The sequence below is a fragment of the Chelonoidis abingdonii genome, chromosome 21 (assembly GCF_003597395.2).
Source record: "Chelonoidis abingdonii isolate Lonesome George chromosome 21, CheloAbing_2.0, whole genome shotgun sequence".
In the NCBI taxonomy this organism is placed as follows: Eukaryota; Metazoa; Chordata; order Testudines; family Testudinidae; genus Chelonoidis; species Chelonoidis abingdonii.
In genome coordinates, this window is record NC_133789.1 from 13,312,909 (window position 1) to 13,332,520 (window position 19,612).

At 52.5% G+C, this 19,612-nt stretch overlaps 1 protein-coding gene across 3 annotated transcripts in view; it reads right to left on the reverse strand.

The window, feature by feature from the left end:
- Positions 1-1,132: 1,132 nt before the first annotated feature.
- The window catches only part of EFTUD2 (elongation factor Tu GTP binding domain containing 2), a 37,052-nt gene continuing 18,572 nt past the window's right edge, over positions 1,133-19,612 (reverse strand). Inside the window, exons 11-29 of one of the 3 annotated variants that reach the window (XR_012654688.1) lie at positions 19,291-19,415; positions 18,069-18,132; positions 17,347-17,437; positions 16,679-16,814; positions 15,828-15,955; positions 14,496-14,689; positions 13,340-13,451; positions 12,822-12,962; positions 11,973-12,074; positions 10,221-10,303; positions 9,397-9,483; positions 8,221-8,347; positions 7,648-7,735; positions 6,077-6,195; positions 5,331-5,422; positions 4,720-4,879; positions 2,815-2,928; positions 2,273-2,509; positions 1,133-1,658 (exon numbers count right to left, since the gene is read on the reverse strand). Coding sequence is in view for 2 of the 3 variants with exons in the window: in XM_075059718.1 (XP_074915819.1) it covers positions 5,942-6,195; positions 7,648-7,735; positions 8,221-8,347; positions 9,397-9,483; positions 10,221-10,303; positions 11,973-12,074; positions 12,822-12,962; positions 13,340-13,451; positions 14,496-14,689; positions 15,828-15,955; positions 16,679-16,814; positions 17,347-17,437; positions 18,069-18,132; positions 19,291-19,415 (1,732 nt within the window). In the remaining variant the exon portion in view is untranslated. Of the gene's footprint in view, positions 1,659-2,272; positions 2,510-2,814; positions 2,929-4,719; positions 4,880-5,330; positions 5,423-5,926; positions 6,196-7,639; positions 7,736-8,220; positions 8,348-9,396; positions 9,484-10,220; positions 10,304-11,972; positions 12,075-12,821; positions 12,963-13,339; positions 13,452-14,495; positions 14,690-15,827; positions 15,956-16,678; positions 16,815-17,346; positions 17,438-18,068; positions 18,133-19,290; positions 19,416-19,612 lie in introns of those variants that run through there. The other 2 variants (XM_075059718.1, XM_075059719.1) reach the window with 2 other exon arrangements.

Genomic DNA, 19,612 nt, shown 5'->3' on the forward strand with positions numbered 1-19,612 from the left:
CTCAGCAAGACCCACATGAAATGAGTAAGGAGGTGCTCAGCGGATGATGACGATGGGCCCGGAAGGCTTGGCTGGGTCCTGGTCCACCAGGGACTGACACAGGGGAATGCACAGTCACATGGATGCCTGGAAATGGGCCCAGGGACCAAGCCGCAGCGTTCGCTCCACGAGATCAAACTCAGCAAGCTGGAGCGTGAACAGAGACAGCCCTGAAAAAAAGCCCCGCAGGGTATCGGAGAAGAGGTAAGCCCTTAGCAGGGGCAGTGCCACTTTCCAACACTGACGCTGGAGGGGCAGCATTAAGGGTGAGGGCAGCAAGGTCAGTGTCCACCTGCGACAGCAATTCAGTGACTGCCTCTTCGGGAGACTGACAGGAGATGGGAGCATTCCTGTGCACAACACCGTCAGCTGACCGGTCCCCCTCCCTGGCGAGCACGTTTCAGGCTGCTGCGAAACAGCAGGCAGACGTGTGTGCGAGATCTGTGACCGAACGGAAGGGGAAATTACAATTACTGCAGAGCTGTGCTTGAAGGCAAGAGAGCACAGGCAACTGCAACAGATATGTAGGACAGCCAAGGAGCCACAGGGCTGCCGAAGAGCGCAGCGCAGCACCAAGCCATGCCCCCAGCCACCGTGAGCCACAGGGCTGCCGAGAGAGGCGCAGGCAGCACCAACCAGAACCCCCAAAGCCCGTGACCCAGGGCTGCCGAGAGAAGCGAAGGCAGCACCAAAGCAGTGCCCCCTCAGCCCAGTGAGCCACAGGGCTGCGAGAGAGGCGCCGCAGTCACCAAGCCAGATGCCCCCCCCCAGCCCGTGAGCCATAAGGCTGCAGTGATGGCGGAGCGTGACCCTGCCACGCAGTAAGCTGGGTGGAATTCAACACTGCTGCATCCCTTGTTGAGAGAATCCACATGGGAGCTGCACTGGAAACTGCTGCAACCAGCACCTGCTCTCCCCTGAGGCAGATGGGAAGAGGATTGGTGCAGCTACACAGCACAAGAAGCAAACCGTACAGAGGGCTCTTTGTTTTTCTGTGCTGGCTACCGTAGCTCCCACGGGTCATCCATGTGGGCTCTGAGCCAAGCCTCTCCCCCCTCGGGAAATGAGACCCGCTCCCCCAAAGAGACGCAGTCCAGGGTGAGAGGGGTTTTACTTTAGCATCTACAAAGCTCAAAAATAAACTCCTATCAAAAATAGAAATATAAAACTCCAGATGGCAGCAGTCAAACTCCCCGCCACCTGTTCTTGCAAGGTCACTAAACTAACCCCCCAACAGGCCACCCCCTTCCTTGGCACCCCCGGAGAGGCTCTGCCCTGCCGATCGGGAAGCCTGCGCATGTTCATTGCTGCAGGAACTTGGCGACAGCTTCTGAGGCTTATCAGAGGCACTGCAGGTGGCATGACCCAACATGAAATTCCCTGATGAAAGTGGGGTTTGTCCACGCAGTAACCCTGGGGAAACACGGTGGGAAGAACCCCTTTGGGCCTGGAACTGCATTGTGCCAACTATAAATTATCACCTGTACACAGCAACGGAAGTGACAGCTGCAGGGACCAAGAGTGAATTATCGCGCCATGTCCATATTCGTTCGCTCACTTGATGCAGACTCCTGAACCAATACACCGCAGAGCCTGTAAGCTCGCGGGTAAGGGTCCTCCTCTTTGGGGGGCGGTGGAATAATAAAAAGGGGGTGGGGGGGGGGTCCCCCCACCCCCCCGCCCCCCCCCCGTCGCATTTCCAATGTGCCCCCAAAAAGGAAAAAAAAAAAAAACCTTACACAAGTCACGCACGCGCCTCGCATCACTGCACTCCCTCCACCCTGCGCCCCCGCCCCTAACTAAAAGTCTTATCGATTTTCTTCTCCCTTTCAGGCCGTGGGATCGGGAGGGCTCCAGAACCTTCAGGGCCGCCGCGGATCCGACCTCCTACGAATCAATGTTCCTTTCCATGGCTTTTCTCCTTTGTGCTCCTCTTCTCCTCCTTCTCATCCTGGCCCTTAGTTGACGCCTCCCCCGGCCGCGTGACGCGTCGCCCACCCGGCCCTCCTGGAGATTTTCTTTTCCCGGGGGAGGGGAGGGGGGGGGCCGCGCCCCCCCGCCCCCCCGCCAAACGTGTGCGGTTTTTCCCCCCCCCCCCCTCCCCAAAAAAAGTTAATAAACACCTTTTTTTCTGTCGTGGGGGGTCCCGGATGGGTCTTTGTTTTTCCATATTTTCCCGTTTACACTTCCTCTGCCTCCTTACAGACAATGATAAGACGAATGTTGGCGGGACTGAGGACACGAAGGGGCGCTACCAGGTTGGCTGACTGCGAGGGAGGAGGATGTTGCAGGACAAGGGAAGGAGCTGGAGCTCGGCCAGACCTGGAGCAGTCTCTGGTAGCCTCTGTGGCACATCCGGTCAATGGGTAGTTCAGACAACATCTGCTGGCAGCCTCCAAGCAACATGAGGGTCGTCGAGAAGAATTTGCTGATGCTACAACCGTCCTCTGAAAGAACTCAAGGGCCCGTACTGCGGACGAGAAGCCAGAGCGTGAAGCTGAGAGGTAATGAACCAGCAGGAGCTCCAGAGAACCGAGGCAGCCCACCTGGCGGCGTTCAAAGCCACTGCTGAAGAACCGCAGGGAAAACAGCGCAGCCAGAGCGATGAAGCACCATTCTCAAGGGCATCAGTGCAATAGGGTATGGCTCGTGCATTAACAGGCAGCATACAGAGTCCAAAGCATTGGCGTGGTGCGAGGGGCACGTTTCGGGCCCTTTGGAACTGTGCAATGGGGAGAAGAGTCCACAGAAGGGCGAGCTGCTGCTTGGCCTGACTTTCTGCAGCCTGGTCTTGATCATGAACATCTCTCTGGCCAGGTGAGGTGCCGGCCTGGGCTCCAAGGGCGGATGACGCCATACTCTTGTCCAAGGGGTCTCCAAGGCCACAATCTGAAACACAGGGCCAGAAAAGTCACATGGGAGAGACGACGCACACTGAACGATTCCTGGAAAGCAACCCTCACTAGAGCAACCTGAGCGAAAACCCAGAAATCTGAGTCCTGGCGACTCGCATCACTGGCGAGCCAAGCTGAACAGCCATTCTACGCCGTTCTCCGTGTGGGGCTAGGCAACTTAGTCTTCCCCCAGCATCACCACCTGTGCTGTGGCACAACAAGGGCACGCCGCACATGACTGTTTAAACCGGGCAACTGGGATCATCCGCAGCAAACATGCTGCAGGCCTGCTCATTAATTGCCAACAACTAGCCCCTGACAGGTTAATTCCTGGCTATGTCCAACCTCGTCGGTTTGAGCAGTAATACTACTAGCCAGTGGAGAAGAGGTGGTTTGCAGAACACCGCTAAGGCTCATCCTACACAGGTACACTAATAATTGGAGCTATACCATCTCCTAGAACTGGAAGGACTTTGAAGGGTCATTGAAGATATCCAGCCCCCTGCCTTCACTAGCAGACCAGGACGATTTTGCCACAGATCACCTACAGTTGGCCCCCTCAAGCTGAACTTCGCAACTCCGGTTTAGCAGGCCAAATGCTCTCAAACAACTGAGCTATCCCTCCCTCAACACAAGAGCGCTGCCAGTGCTCTAAAAAACCACTCTCCACGAGGGGCGAGGCCCACGCTGGGGCACTCGTTTAACTGGCACGTTACAGTGCTGAAAATTTTGCAGCTCTCGCGGGGAGTTTTCACCCGCTGAGCGAGAAATGCTGCAGCTGCTTGTTAACTGCATGTAGAAAAAGCCTGAAGTCGCGACTGTTGCAAAGCACGCTCGCCATCACAGCTTTAGGAAAAGGTACATCACGGGACGATTGTGGTTTTGCACCAGTCAACCAGGAAGGGTTCGTGTTTACTGAAACATAAGGTGTGTTAATCCCATCTCACAAAGCATGGAAGGCCCAAGATCTGAGCCTAGCTCCGCAGATCTTCTGGGAACGTGCACTGCCCACCATCAAAGGAATCACTCCTTGCTGCAGCGATACGGCCGCCAACTGGTCAGCTCCCACGTGAATGGGTAGGTGCATGGCTACAGGGCTACATTCTAAATGGGAATTCAGCTAAGAATTACATCCAAGCCTAGTCGTTCTAATGTCTAGGTGCCTGTTAGTCAGGGAAGTAATTAGCCCTGCTCCTTGCCAAGGGAAGACTTGCTTGACTAGCATCTTGGCAGCCCCAGTGTGTTTAAGGCACCTCCACCGTCCAGTATGTCTGAGGCCCACAGCTCATGCCGCACTATTCCCAGAGCAGAGAGGCATTGAAACAAGTTCTTTAATAGTTAACGGCTGAGGTGGAAGCCTCTGGCCTAGGGCCCTGACTGATGAATACTAGATCCAGGTCCTGGCCCCTGATGTTCTTGCTCCCTGAGTTGAAGGGCTGGAAGGCCATTGAGGCAGCTTCCTTCTGTGCACTTAATGAAGACCATAAGCAGTGGTGAAAAAGGGATCCCATCCCAGACCACCCCAATCCAGGGGAGCACTGCACGCTTGGATCCTCCTGGCCTGCAGGCCCTGAGGTTACCTTACCTGGCTAGCGGCAGTCAATTCCCGACTAACATATCAAACACGGAGGCGAACAGAGGCTCCTCCCTAACCGACCCGACGTAGGCCCTGCAATCATCATTCCCTTTGCTCAATATGTAATCCAGACAAGGCTAGGTTGTCGCACAGGCCTAAAACAAGAATCGTCCCCCCGCCCATGTTGCTGCCAAGAACGGTGGAGATCACCATCTGCTAATGGTGGAAGATGGACAGAGAGAAGCCTGTCCATGACGTGTGGTCTGCAAAGTCGACTCAAACCCAACAACGTCAACTTGGCTGGATAAAAGGCTTTGGTGTGTAAAGCGGAGGAGCCTGGGATGGAAGCATCCTGAGTCAACAATGACCTCTGGCGAAGAGTCACAAGAGAATTAACGCCGCCCCACATCTGCCTTGAGGCATCTCTGTTAAAAACAATCCCATACCATCAGCTCTGTTCACACCACGAACTCCAACTGTCAGACAACTTGTCGGCAGATGAGAACCACACACACACAGAGGACCAATCCTGATCTCGAACGCCCCATATGGCTGCATGGGGCTCCCGAGACATCCCCGCCTCCCATCCAACACTGGCGGGGCCAGTCTAAATCTGCCAGAGAATGGTGGTTCATGCAATTGCACACTGGCAAAACAAAACGCCCGTGACTGCCATTCTGCTGACAGCTCTGAATTTTCCTCATGTGGCCTGCAAACTCCAAAAGGGACAAACTGAGCTCCAGGCAGAGTCGGAACCTCGCAAAACACAAACACACAGGGCATCCACGCAGAAGGCCGACGCTCTCCCTGCCAGCTTAAACTCTGCCGGGCCAGCACAGTTACCTGCAGACACGACAATCACAGGTAGCTGTACCTCCACGAAAGTAGTAGTTCACATCAGTCCGAGGAGTGCCTGGGAAAGAGAAGGGGACAATCACACCTAGAAGCACACCCACTGAGCACCAGGCCCAGGTGTTCCTAGACAGGCAGGTAGCAGCACACTGTGTGCACAGGACACAGACAAGCACTGTAGGCACACGTAACGGGAAGGACCCAAGACTTACTTGGCGAGTGGAATCCTGACCATGCTGGCCAAGAGCTCCTGACTGCTGAACACACTTGCAGGCACGATAAACAGAACCCCTCGTGCAGGGCAAGTCGATCGTGGGTCTGTTCTAGATGAACCATGGCCCTAAAGCAAACCTCCAGAGAGAGGCATCCCCTCACTAGGCGTCAAAGCATCAAGCTGCTCCCTTCCCCGTCGGTCTCCACAAAGTAATGGACCTGGAGATTGAGCAGATTCCCGCAGGTTCCCAAGCAGACTGGGTTTAGTCTGTAGCACAGGAATGACACTGCTATCACTGTGCCTGCATCCTTCTCTGGGGACTGGGAAGATTAATTGATGACTGAGTTGACTTAGGCTCTAAATGTCTCAGGGCAGGAATTCACCACGCACCTCCGCAGTACTTACCACCCACCCACCCAAACCCCACAGTTCCACACTGCCCCTGAAGGAGACAGAAGCCGTGTTACGCCCTGGCCTCACCATGCACAGCACAGTCCTTACCATGAGGAAGGCAGAGTACACAACTCTCCTGGCTGTTGGGATAATCTGCCCTCCTCCCCGGTGCAGCGGCTCCTGAGCGATCACGGCATCCAGGATCTTAAACTTCACATTGCGGATCACTGAGTGTGGGAAGGAAGAGAGCAAGGAGTGACTGAAACAATGGCTGGAGGAAGTCACATTAGAAATGGAAGGTTAACCCTTCCGCAAAAAACAGACCAAACCGCACATAGTCAGGGATCATCACCCCCAGAGCAGACACACAGCTTGGGTGAACAGGAACAGGAGAAAGGCCAGAAGAGACCAATGTGATCATCTAGTCTAACCTCCTATGTAACACAGGCCACAGAACGTCTCTGAATTAATACCTGCTTGAACTAGAGCGCACGTTTTAGAAGAACACCCAATTTTGATTTAAAAGTATCCAGTGATGAGGAATCATTATTTCTAGTTTAAATTTGTCTAGCTTCAACATCTAGCCATTGGATCTTGCTACACCTTTATCTGTTGGACTGATAATGGACTCTCCAAAGTTTTGTTCCCCATGTAGGTACTTATAGATAAGGCTGTGAGTTTGTCGTGGAGGTCACCGATTCCGTGACTTTCTGTGACCTCTTTAGGCCCCCCCCCAGCGGCTGCAGGAGTTTAGATGGGATCAGGACTGGGGCACAGGAGGGGGTGAGGGCTTTGGATGACACTTACCTTGGTGTGGGAGGGGGTCCCTGGAAGCAGCGTCAATCCTGGCCTCCGAGGGGGAGGCAGGACAGGGGGCTCTGCAAGCTGTCTACACCTGCAGGCACTGTCGTCGCAGCTCCCATTGGCCGTGATTCCTGGCCAATGGGAGCTGCAGAGCTGGCGCTTGGGGAGGAGGCAACGTGCAGAACTGCACAGTTGTGCCTTCGCCTAGGAATGTCGTTGCTTCCGAAAAGTCGCGTAGCCGCATAGGGAGCCTGCCAGCCCTGCCCCCATCCCTCCAGCACCAGTGTTGGTCCCGGGCTGTGTGCCACCCCACCCCCTCCCCAAGATCTAGTCGGAGCACACAGTACAAGTCATGGACAGGTCATGGGCTGTGAATTTTTGTTTACTGCCAGTGACCTGTCCACGACTTTTTCTAAAAATACCCGTGACTAAAATGTAGCCTTACTTATAGACTGTGATCAAGTCATCCCTTAATCTTCTCCTTGGCCAGCTCTTTTAAAACTCTTGGAGGCAAGTTCTCTGGATCTGCTGATCTAAAAATGTCTAGCTCCAGTACTGCTGTTTAACATCCTCCTTAGTTACTGTCGGAATGGAACGTATTTCAGCGGCATATGACGTCTGATTTTTCCCTAAACACAAAACAGGAATATTTAGTGAATACTTCTGCCTTTTCTGCATTGTCAGACATCTAGTCCAACCTCCTGTACAACAGGCTGGAGAGTTCACTCAGCGAGTCCTGTTTGGACTGGTGGTTAAACTAGAGCAGACCTTGTGTCCTGGGGCATATCATAGACAGATACTTTGGCTACCAAAGGGGAGGACAATTCATTCTTCTTGTCTTATTATTTGCATCTGGCCCAAGATCTCTTACTTACACTCATCACAGAGGGGCCCTTCCCTTGTGCCCCACTGGAACCCCTGTACGATGCTGTCCTTCACAGAGCCCAGCAGAGCCTTATCCACCTACACAGAAACAGACACATCACAAATCAGCGATGCTGCATCCAGCTCCACCAAGGGACCATTCTCATGAGTGAATTCTTAGAGGAGCAGCACTGCTTTGCACTTCTGTATCCTCTTCCTTTGACAGAGGGGTACAATAAGACAGAGAGCTCAGAGCCAGCATTTCAGAATTTGGCACCTCGACCCATAAATCAAAGTGGCTTCACTTATGTGGGTGCGAAGCAACTTTGGATCACAGGGCACTTAAGCCACATGTGGCTGGGCCCAAAATCAAGGCAAGTCAGTGACAAAGCTGGGACTAGCCCACAGATGCCCTGACTGCTAGCCCCTGTTCCAACCAGAAAGACAGCTCCAGACCCTCCTGCCAAGGCCTGGGGAAAACATATCGCCTCTGAACACCGGAGTGGACAAAGTTGCCCCAAGTCATTGCAGCGTGACTGCCCTCCTCACATCGAACTTCCTTCCCCAGGGCTGCCGTTCCTCACCTCTGAGGGCAGCGTGTCATCTACCAGAATGTTTGGGCCAGTGGCGTCTGGCCCAAAGGCCCAGATGGAGCGGGCAGCCAGCAAATCCCAGTCATACTTGGTCTGGAAGAACTCACCCAGCTTCTTCCTGGTGGGAAGGGAACAGATGGAAAACGTTAGCCCAGTTCCTGGCTCATCGGGGAGAGACATGCAGGCACAAAGCAGCCTCACAGCTCCTCCTACTTTTCAGGCAGCTCTACACTACACAGTTAGGTCAACATAAGGCAGCTGCAGCCTTGCTCCCGCCGACATAACTGCTCTGCTACACCGACATCATAACTCTAACTCCACCTCCACCAGGGGCAAAAGGCTTATGTTGATGTAGGATACATGGTACCAGCTGTGAAATTGACAAGAAGGACCCCACTCCCCTGGGAAGATGGGAGACTGGACCTTGCACCTGGCTGGAAGCCAGGGTGAGAAGTCAGGGCAGCTCCTGGCCGGCTCCCTGCATGGAGCCTGGCAGCCTTGTCAATTTCACAGTTGGGTGAGCCCTGACATTGACAAGACTGCCCAGATCCCGGCAGGGGGCGGGGACGAGAAGCCGGGGTAGCTGCACCTCACTGTCCAGTGGGGAGAAGCTCCAGGCAGCTTCTCCCAGCTTCTGGAGAATGGGGGTACATAAGCTTCAGACGGTTTCCCCCTGCTCCCAGCAGGGAACGGGTAGAGGAGAAGCCGCGGATGGCTTCCCCGGCTCCCTGAGGGGAATGGAGAGTGGGTAGCCCACCAGAAGTCTGTGGGGCAGCCAGGCTCCTGGCAGGGAACTGCTAGTGGAGCTAAGAGGTCGGGCTCTCAGCTCCCCAGACTGCTCCTTTTAGGTTGGTGGAAATGCTCCTGGCGAGGCTGCGCACCACTGACCCATGGAGGACAGCGTGGCACATGCCACCGCAGTAATTACTGGGCTGGCTATAAGTTGATCTAATATAGCTTGACTTAGGTGTGTGGTGTAGATGCAGGCTTAGCCTCAGGGTGACCCACGAACTGGCAGGGTAGCACATTTAGAGACACCCTCCCTATTAGGTTCCTCTTCCTCTACACTGATGTGCGACTTCCAGAGCTGTGCATTTCCCTCCAGTTCTTCTCCAGCAACCGCCCTCTCACACACACAAAGCCTCTGTTCTCCCCAATTAGCCAGACCTGTTCCAGGTGATCTGGACCACCTCATTCTCAATGTCCTCCGCGAGCCCCTTCTCCAGTGGCTCAGCAATCATCGTGATCTTGTTCCTGTGCAAAGAGAGACGACACCAATCAGCTAGTAGCAGAGATGGGAGCTGTCCCAGAGGCCAATCTACAGTTAGCAGCAACAGACTGAAGTGAAAGGGGATGAGGAACCCAGAGAAAGTTACAATGGAAAAATATGTTCCCCTCTTGTTCTGTGGGAAACCACTGTGTTCTTACAACAGCTGCTTGCACCTGGAACGTGGCTAGGGAGATAGAGCCAGCCACACACATGCGTCAGTTTACTGCCTGTTTATATTTCCAGGACTGACTCACTCACAGCTCTTGGAAAGCCAGGAGACTCAGAGTCCTGCTGTGGGAATGGCAGAACCTGGAGCTCAGCAGCCAGAAGGTTCGCAGATGACGATGTGCAGTGGAATCTGATTAGAATGAGCCCTGGACACTGGGAAGCAGTCCTTTTAACCAGCACGTATCAAAACAGAAACTCCTAGCAAGTCCCCTCCTGAGGCCGGTGTAGGACTGCGCCCTCTTGTACACTACAGAGTGCTGGAAACAGGGCGTGCCAGACCAGATCACATGCAAGGTCCATCTAGCCCAGTACCCAACCTCCAACAGCTGCCAGTGTCAGGTGCTGCAGAGGAAAGTGCTAATGTGGGATAATGTGTCCCTTCCCCCCTCCTCCTAAGCACATCAGAGACTGGCTTCAGTCCCCGGGAAGGGGACCCCCTGTCTCCCATGGGGAGACCATTTCAGAGTTGGACTATCAGGTCACAAAGCCATACTTCTTATTGGGTGTCTCAGCAAAACACTTCAGGGAGGAAGTTTCCACAACAGTCTCACAGAACGTCACAACTGGATCAGCAACCTTTAAAAACAACAGCAGCAGTAGTTTGTGTCTTTTCTTTGAACTTTTCAACTTCACAAACACACTTTACACAGGTACTGTCTGAAACCTTTTAAACCTCTCATTGTTACCAGCAATGCCTGAGATTACTATAATCAAAAGCAACGAGAGAAAGAGCAGGTGCCTGTTTTGTTCAGTGTTTCCTTGGGCAACTGGTAGCACTGGGTGTCGAGTCAGTGTCCCCCCTCCTCTCAGCTAGTTAGGCTGCCCGGAACAGGTGTGGGTCACTGTGGGTCTTTCATAGCAGCAAGGAAGTGAAACACATTTACAAACCAAGGAAGTGTAACTGTGACGCCACAATGGGCTCTGGGCAGGGGCAGCTCTTAAAACAGTTCTCAGGGTTTGAAACTGACTGAATTTCTTTAAGGCACATGGCTCCAGGAGAGCAGCTCCCTAGGTTAGACTCTGAGTCCCATGCACTCTGCAGCGTCATGGGGCCAAATTCTTCAGCAAACACCCCTAATGGGAATGTATTGCAGCTCCACGAAATAGTCTTCGTTCCCACTCCTCCCCTCCCCAAACACCCGCCCCCAGCTGGGCCTCAGGGCTGAAAGTGCTCAGTGACCTACTATGCAGCGGGGATTGTTTCCAGCAATGACTATTTCTGACAATGGATTTTTTCTCTGTGTTCCCCAGGCAGCCCAGCTCTGTGGGCCTCAGTTGTGATGGTGTCATCTGGGCAGCTTGGCTCGGCATGGCCGTTCCCCACATATGTCAGAGGAAAGGGCAGCTTGTAGTGAGCTTGGACGGCTCATGTCAGTTCTCAGGCCTTGGCTCTGGCTGCTCTACAGGCAGCACAGCTGCCCAGCCTACGCTTCTGGCTCTGCCTGCAAGCTGCTCGGCAGCTCCCACCCCATGGAACAGAAGCTCGAGAGCTGCAGTAGGTCTTGGCAGGAAACAAAACGCCGGGTATCTGCATCCGGCAAAATGGTAACTTCTGCAGTAAAACTGCTGGATTCTACGGCATCTTGGGAAAAAAACAACAGCCAAGCTCAGCAGCTGCGGAGATGACAAGATCTAGGCCGTGCACCCCCCTCTGAGCCAGTCACTGAGGCTCTCTGCAGACTCAGACCTGCAATGGTTACACTCGGTTCAGGTTTTCAAAGTTATCTTTGCAGCCATGGGGGCTAGAAGCTCAAATTTTAAAAACATGGAGCTGAGATTCTCAGGCATGATTCTGTGCCAAGGGCCCTGGCTGTCCTGGAGGGATGCATTTGCTTTCTTTGCTATTAAGAAATAAAGGGCAACTTCTCTCCATCTCCCTGCAGCTCCTGGAAAGGGAATAACAATTCTTCGCCCTTGTCTAATGCCTGTCATCTAGGGATCTCAGACATTCCAAACCTCACTCTCCTGTGAGGTATGCAAGTATGTATCACAGAGGGATAAAGTGCAGCCTACAACAGAAGGTAAGTGGTGACTCTGAGGTCAGACAGCAAGTCAATGGCAGAGGCAGGAATAGCACCGCGAAGTCTCAGCGGTCTCTCTACACCTCAGGAGCCAGAGTCATGAGACCCTGTGGAGAAATGGGCCTGGGGGCAGCAGCCGATTGCCACACTTCCAAGGGGGAGGAAGTCCCCATTTTATGTACCCTCAGTAATGATGACAGGAAAGGCTCGTTTCGCTTCCTCACCTTGATATCAATCTCTGAATACATTTTCCGTAAGTCATGCATCACACAGTCCAAGTACAGCTCCCCCGTCCCCAGGATCACGTGCTCCCCAGATTCTTCCACCTGAAACACCAGAACAGATGCCCCAAGCTATAGCACGGCATTCCTTCTGACCTAGCCCCTTCTAGCCTTGTCCACAAGGCCAAGGGAAACGTATTATAGTCAGAGAACCTAGAGGGAAAGTTCCTAGCTCCTGAGTCTAATCAACCAGGCAAGTGGGGCCAGCTCCTGGCTTTCTGAGAAGGAAGAGCAGCCGCAGTCATTCAATCATAGAAGACCGGGGTTGGAAGGACCTCAGGAGGTCATCTAGTCCAACCTCCTGCTCAAAGTAACGCCAATCCCCAGACAGATTTTTATCCCAGTTCCCTAACTGACTCTCTCAAGGATTGATCTCACAACCCTGGGTTTAGCAGACCAATGCTCCAACCACAGAGCTATCCCTCCCTCAAATTCCCAGCAACCTAGGTTCCCAGCAAGAGACACTGCAGGACGTGCTGCTGAACCATTTGGCTGTGAGCAAGCACCCAATTACTCTGCTACCAGCCTCTTCTTGCTGGAGATGCAGGCTCTGTGGGAAACCCGTACCTTTGCCAGACCTAGCCCTCCCAGGGAATGACATAGCGTTCACCCCTTGGAGAATCAAGCTCAGCTAGTCCATGCAGACTAACAGCAAGTGGGTTTCAGGGGAGAGAATGGCAAAGCCAAAACAGGGCTAGTTTTGAACATGTAAAGTGTTAACTGAAGATGGCACAAGGGGGCCCAGAGAGCAGGGCAGGGGACACTGGGATCAGCCTCGCCTCAGCCACACACCTTGGTGGTGAGCGACGGGTAGCTCTTGTTGACTTTTCGCAGGCCATCCAGCATTTTAGGGAGCTCCGAAGGGTTGACAGGTTCCACGGCTATTTTGATGACAGACGTGGTGTTGAACTTCAATGGACGGAAGATCTGAGCCTGAAACCAAATCAGAGCGATCAGTAAGATTCTGGTGACAAGGGAAATCTCCGCTTTGTAAGACGACCACCCCTTGGAGTCTGGCGTCAGCCACAGGACATGCCTGTCATTGCTGGGACAGCACTATGGAGTAAGGACAGGCTAGGAGGAGCCCGGCTGCATTCCCTGCATTCATAGTGGTTTTTGTTGTATTGACAGACCCAGCCAGGCACCCTGAAAACTGACAATGCACAATGGGGCTGCCTTGCTCATGGGAGAAAGTAACATTCTGGCTGGAGGAAATCGTTGCCCCCCAACCTGACCATCCTAGACAGCCAGCACGTTTGTTGCCCCTTGACACTCCCCTACTCCGAACGATGCCGAGCCACACATGGTACCTCCTCATTGCCTCTAGGTTCTGTGATGGTTGCAGTCTTCACAATGGGCTGGTCCACCCCCTCTATTAGAATCCAGTTGCCGGCAGGGACCCGGTTCACCTCTATGTGGTATCTGAAATACAGAACGGGAGAGCACAGCCATTAGTTACAGCTGTCCACACCCCTCACAATGCTATCCCTCTGTTCATCAACCCTCATCAGATAGCAACCTCTTGCCCCCTGGTTCTCAGACAAACATGTCTGCACCTTCTTCCATGCTGCCTGCTCCCTGTGGAACAATGCTCCTGTGCTGAGCGGGAGACTGGCTGCATTCCTCTCCTGAAAACCTCTCTCCTGCTGCAACTCCAGGCACACAGGCAATGCTGATAATGGCCCCAACAAGGTTCTAGATGGGAAGTTATGTCTATGGCCAGATTAACTCATCACTGGGCCCTAGCCTAGGCAAACATACACTTCTTCTGGCCCAGAGGGGAGGGGAAGGACTGGAGAGTGAGCGTGCCCCACACTCACCTTGCAGCAGCAGCTCCTGTCCTGCAGGGGGTGGGGCCTAGCTCCCTGCTTCAGGTGTCACAACCTGGTGTATGGGGGTCGCAGCACCACTCGGGTTTGGCCAGCCCTTCAAATGTGAGCGATGCTGCGACCAATGCTGGGCCCAGCCCCACAGGATAGGAGCCCCCTACACGCTCGGTCTCCAACCCTCCCGCACCCTACCACGGTCAGGATCAGCATTGAGGTGCTGGGGTGGAAGGTGCATATTTGTGATGATGGATCACAAAAAAAAGTAGCATGCAGTTGGCTGGTCACTTAGTAAGAAGTTTGGGACCCACTGATCTATCGGATAATGGTAAAAGAGAATACAATCGCATCCATAGCTGTGCTGATCATATCCTTCTCTGCACCCTTTGAATGTCACTTATCCTCTCCCACTGTAAGATCTTTAGGGCTTAATGGGCATTTTGGATCAATTTCATAAACTCAACATAGCCCCAATCCAGTCCATCAATCTGGGACTTTTCACCGCACTAAATGCACCCCTCCATGCCTCCAAAGCCCCGAGCTTTTCTCCCGCATGCTGCACCATCAACAGCAGCAGCAATGAGTGGGGACTCCTCTCTCAAATTGCCAAGGTTTGTCCTCTTCACTGATACCCTGGTACCTTGCCACTGAGATCCAGAGCCGTCCCACAGTGCAGATCTGGGAATCCTCTTCATCCTCCAAGGTGTAGTTTTCTCCCAGTAACTTCACGGGCTGACCTGCATGGATGGTCCCACTCAGCACCCTGCCAAAGGCGTGGAACTGAACCCCGTCGTCTGTGCTGTACATTTTCGTGGTGTGACACATTAGTGGACCCTTCCCCCCCCAAAAAAGAAATCAAAGTAAGTCATTCCCAAGACATGCACTCACACAGCAGTGATTAATTAGACCCATGTGAGATTATCAGGAACTCTGTCTGAAAATCCAAAAGGAACAGTTTTTGGGTCCTCAATTTTCTTCCTCTGCCGGGAATTCCCTCCCCATTGGCCAGACCCCTTGAAAGAGCACGGTTACATGCATTTCTCCGGTGCATACTGAGGCAGATTGGAGTTTTCCTCAGGTAGACACCACCATGGAAGCCTGTAGCTGTGCGACCTCACAATACGAGCCCTGACAATGCAAACGGAGAAGTTTGGGCCAGGCCTCTCCTTGGATGGACCACTTCAGAAAGGGGGATTGGAGAGAAGAACCCCATTGCTGACCTGCCAAGTCACTCCTTGGTTTAAGACCCAGTGCTAGAAATTCTGTGCTGCTGGAGGTCCCATATTTCAGATGAGACACAAAACCCAGGTCATACCCGGGTTTCATGACAGTTTTCACTGGTAAAACTCTGCTTGGGTAATTAACTTTCACTAGTTACACAGCCCTTAACTGGGGTAAGGCACTCTGTCTCTCTCAGCAGTTTAAAGGCAATGATCTACTATTTACAGGTAAATTCTTCCCTTCCCTTCCTAAGCTGTTGTTTAGCATTGGTGGGGCTGTTAAACAGCTGCCGAGTGCCACCCCAGAGGAAGCTACATTTGAAGAAGTGATCCCTTTAGTATAAAAGGCAATATAAAGGCAGATACTCTGCTCAGGCGAGCTCAAACCAATTTTTCAGCTCAGATTTTCAAGCAGAGAATCCGCCTTCATCTAAAATGGCAAAATAATTGTCCCCAAAGGGCCCCAAACATCCAGCCATCACAGTACAATTCCCAAGTGCTGGAAAGTTCTGTCCAAATCTCTGCCTTTCCCCTGCACATTCTCCAATAACCCTCTCTCTCTATGGCTGCCTTGGCAGGCTGCTGAATTTCTCAGTGCAGAGAGATTTGCCTCAGTAGCAGATAAGAGATTGTGAAACGTTGCTGGATGCCTCTCTAGGAGGCGACTGCCTTGCCAACCCCAGGAAAGGAGGATTTCTCTGCTACCCCATGCTGCTTTTGGAGATGGAATGGTAAGTGAAAGGGGTCCTTACATCAGGGTCACACTCGCTCATGGCCTCCCCCAGGTCTGAGTCGACGCCGCCGGTGTAGGTGTGCTCGATTTTGGTCTTGGCGCCCACCTTTGGGGAGGGAATGTGCTGCACACACATGTCCACAAAGCCTAGGAGAGCAGAGCTTCATGAGAATGCTGCTAAGTGGAGGTATCCAGAGTTTAGCACTGAGGGGGCTTGAGTAAAACACGACATCTTTAACCCGGAGGACTAGTCAGTCTACAGTCCTGGATGACACAGCTCACTTGGGAGCGGACAGCTTATACAGGAACTGCCATCAGGACACACTGCGCTGCTGGCGAAGGATCAGTGAACCTCCACAGGAAGCCAGCCTACTGGTTTTTCACTGCACATTGGGGCATTCAGGGGAAGCCTTTCAGGAGAACACACTAAAGGCAGAGTTGAGGCTATGTGTGTGCAAATGAATTACTTTCAGGGACTTCCTGGCACATTGTACCCAGTGCAAATCAATGTCACGTACAACATATGGCCTGGAAACTATACCAGAGCTTCTGGGCAACTAAGTCCCACTTCCTCCAAAGGGGAAAGTCGGTCAACCGGGTTTAGGTGCAAAGGCCAAGACCTTTAAAAACTAGAAACCTACAGTTCATCTCTAAATCCAAATGTAGGCACCGAAATAAGCAGCCTGACTGGTGGAGCAACGGACACCACTGGCACCAGCTGAGAAGCAAGGGGAACTTGCAACATGGGGACCTCGCCACTAAAAACGGAGCCCTAATGCTCTGCCAACAGCAGGTTAAACTGACACCTGGGGGCATTCAGCTACCCGCCCAGGAGCCCAGCAGCTAGGGCAAGGGAGAAACAGGACTTACCTGTGAACTCCCCAAAGAACTTCTTGCAGACGAGCCTTAGCAGGGGTCGAATGTTTAGCTTCAGCTCCTCTTTGGTCAGGTGGATGCCCAGCTCATCCAGAGTGCGGGGGAGGGTGGTGTCCACATCACCAACCACCTGTGAGACAGCACACACCACTGCCACAGTTACCGAGAGGTTCACTGCCACTGACTCCCGGGTGCAGACAATGGTACATCCGAGTCATTCAAATGGCGATGGGATAGGACATCAGTGTGAAAGGAACGGGGGGCCTGCAGCCAACATCTGGCCTTCTACCCTGGGAGAGCTGGGCTCAGATCAGTTTAGTTCCTGCAGTGAAACTGGTTGGGGAGCTTAAAGTTGGTACTTGGTGGTCACTGGGACACATCCCAAAACCAGCACACCTGGTGCAGGTCCTGCTGAGGAGAGCACTATGAACAGAGGGCGTATTTGGAACGAGGAGCAGAACAGGTGCAGGAAGAGTAGGGGCTGCCCCCTTAGACACAAACATTTGTGATTGTGGAATTTTCCTAACAGGACAGCAGACACATTTCATATATAGCATCATCTAGTGGTCAGTCTTTAAACACTCAGTGACAGACAGGTACTACAGGCTTCAATTACTTGGTACTGCACTCACGTCACAGGAAAGGGGAAAGCAAGAATGTACCTGAGCCAGGATCTTGTACAGGGGTTCGAGGACAAACTCTACAAAGCTCCGCTGGGAACTGCTGGTCGGGGCCTTTTTAGTGAACTTTCGTCTGTGCAGGAAAGCCAAGAGGAAAGAGGTGAATGGAAAATGCTCTGCCACCCAAAAGCACTATGACCTCTGTGATATGTACACTAGCCCCTGCGTGCCTGGATATTCGTATTTCCCCCTTCCCTTCCTGGTCCTTACGCAGAGTGTAAGATCTGCAGGGCAGAGAATCTGACCTGACCTGTCCTGGGAAGCTCAGTGCACGCCTGTGGAGCTATACACATTATACAAAAAGACAGACACCAATGAACTCTCATGGGCATTTAGTGGGAACTCGTAATCCCTAGGAACTGAACCTGCAACGCCTCCAGGGTACCCAAAACCACTCAGAAAACTGGAAGTCTAGCCACATGCCATCCCACATCCTCCTCCAAAGTCCCTCTGCATAATCCCGGTGAGCTAGAGCAGGCATGTCTGTGCCCCAGAGTAATCCCAGCAGTGACAGCTAGCAATGCCTGTGGAGGAATATGAGCGCTGTGCCATCAACTGGCAGGACACACAGCAATGTGGATTCACACCTAGTAATGGAGAGGTTCAACTCGGCCTGTTGTTCTACAGGATGGAGGAGTGAGCAAGAGATGCTGCTTGGACAGTAAGAAAGCTAGTGAACAAAGATCATTAAAAACACTACGTACGTCTTGGGGTTGAAGTAGATATCACCCCAAAGTCGCTTTGCAAACTCCTGGTAATTGATGTCTCCTACAAGGGAATAAAGAAATAACCTCAGCTATCACTCGATGAAATACCTCTCTCCACTTATGGGGTCATGTTTTCTTTGTAAATGATCAAGGGAGTTCAGAGCTGCAGAATATCCCATCTCATATACTCTGGGAATAGGCAGGACTGAAGCTCTAGATTTCATGCCATGCTGAGTTTACAAGTGATAAGACATTAGCACCCACTCACACCACTTCTACTAAGAGCACAGTCCATTAGCGTGCCTTACCAACCACTGCCCGCACGCTAAATTAGCCCGAGAGTTGGGAAAACCTCAGGCCGGGCACCGAAGGATGCCACAATGAAAGAGGATCTTGTTTATTCCTTCTTATGGCATAAGAGTGTCAGACCCCTGATCTCTGAACAAAGGCTGCTTTTCATGCCCCCACCCCCGAGTTGGGCCAGCTGCCTAGCAGCACCTCCTAGATCCCAACTTCACCACAACTGCAGTCCCGTGGAACATTCCAACCCAGGGACTTGCCGAGTTCTAGCCAGCCAGGCTAAGCACATGGCTGTTCTTTTACTGCCTGCTCTTTCAAACCAGAGAGACTGCCTCAGGCTGGCAACGAGGGAGCAGAGATGCAAACCACAGCCAGGACAGTTACATAAAAGAGATCCAGGGGGCAGCTAGAAGGCAAGACCCCCCAGGGCCAAGCTTCAGCCTCCAGACAGCTGAGTCTCAACTCCAGAGAACAGGACTTTCCTCCGGCTATGCTGAAAGATTCTTAACCCTTTCAGCTCTGAACCATGTTACCCCATGCAGAGTGCAACACATATGCAACCATTTATCTAGAACAGCGACACTGGTTTTCCCCATTATAGATGTACGTACCATATAGTGGCTTCCACCCATTCCAATATTTACAAGATAAAGAATTACAGGAAAAAATATTTATCCCGCAATGTTCCTCATTGGGATTCCTGTTTCCTCAACCACCTGAAAGTGACTGGTGAGAAATACCCCAATTGGGCTCTGCAATAACTCTCAGCTCCCTAAATGTTTCGGAGCACCTGTGCTAGGACACAGGTGCATACATGAGCCATCAGAGACCTGAGCTGCTGTAAGTTCTTGAAAGGGCTCCACAGAAATGAATAGGACTTGAGATGTTGATGCGTGCATGGTTTTTGGCTGAGTCTTACCAAATGTGTCTGCATAAATCTTTGCAAAGGAGCCAAGCGTGAAGCAGATGCTGTACTGGGAACTGGAGAAGCAGACGTTCCCCAGAAGAGGGGAGAGGATCAGGTTCTCGTCGGTGGAATACATACTGAAACAGAGAGAGCTTTTATGTACAGCATAACTCTATAGCGTGATGGAGCAGAGACTGGAGCTATGAACAGAGGAAGACGCTATCAATGAATGTAAACCCAAGCCCAGAAATGAGACCTAATCTACTGGAGGAATTCTGCACTGCCCACAGGGGCCTACAAGAAGGCTCCAGCACTAAGGAGCTGTGTTTCAGGG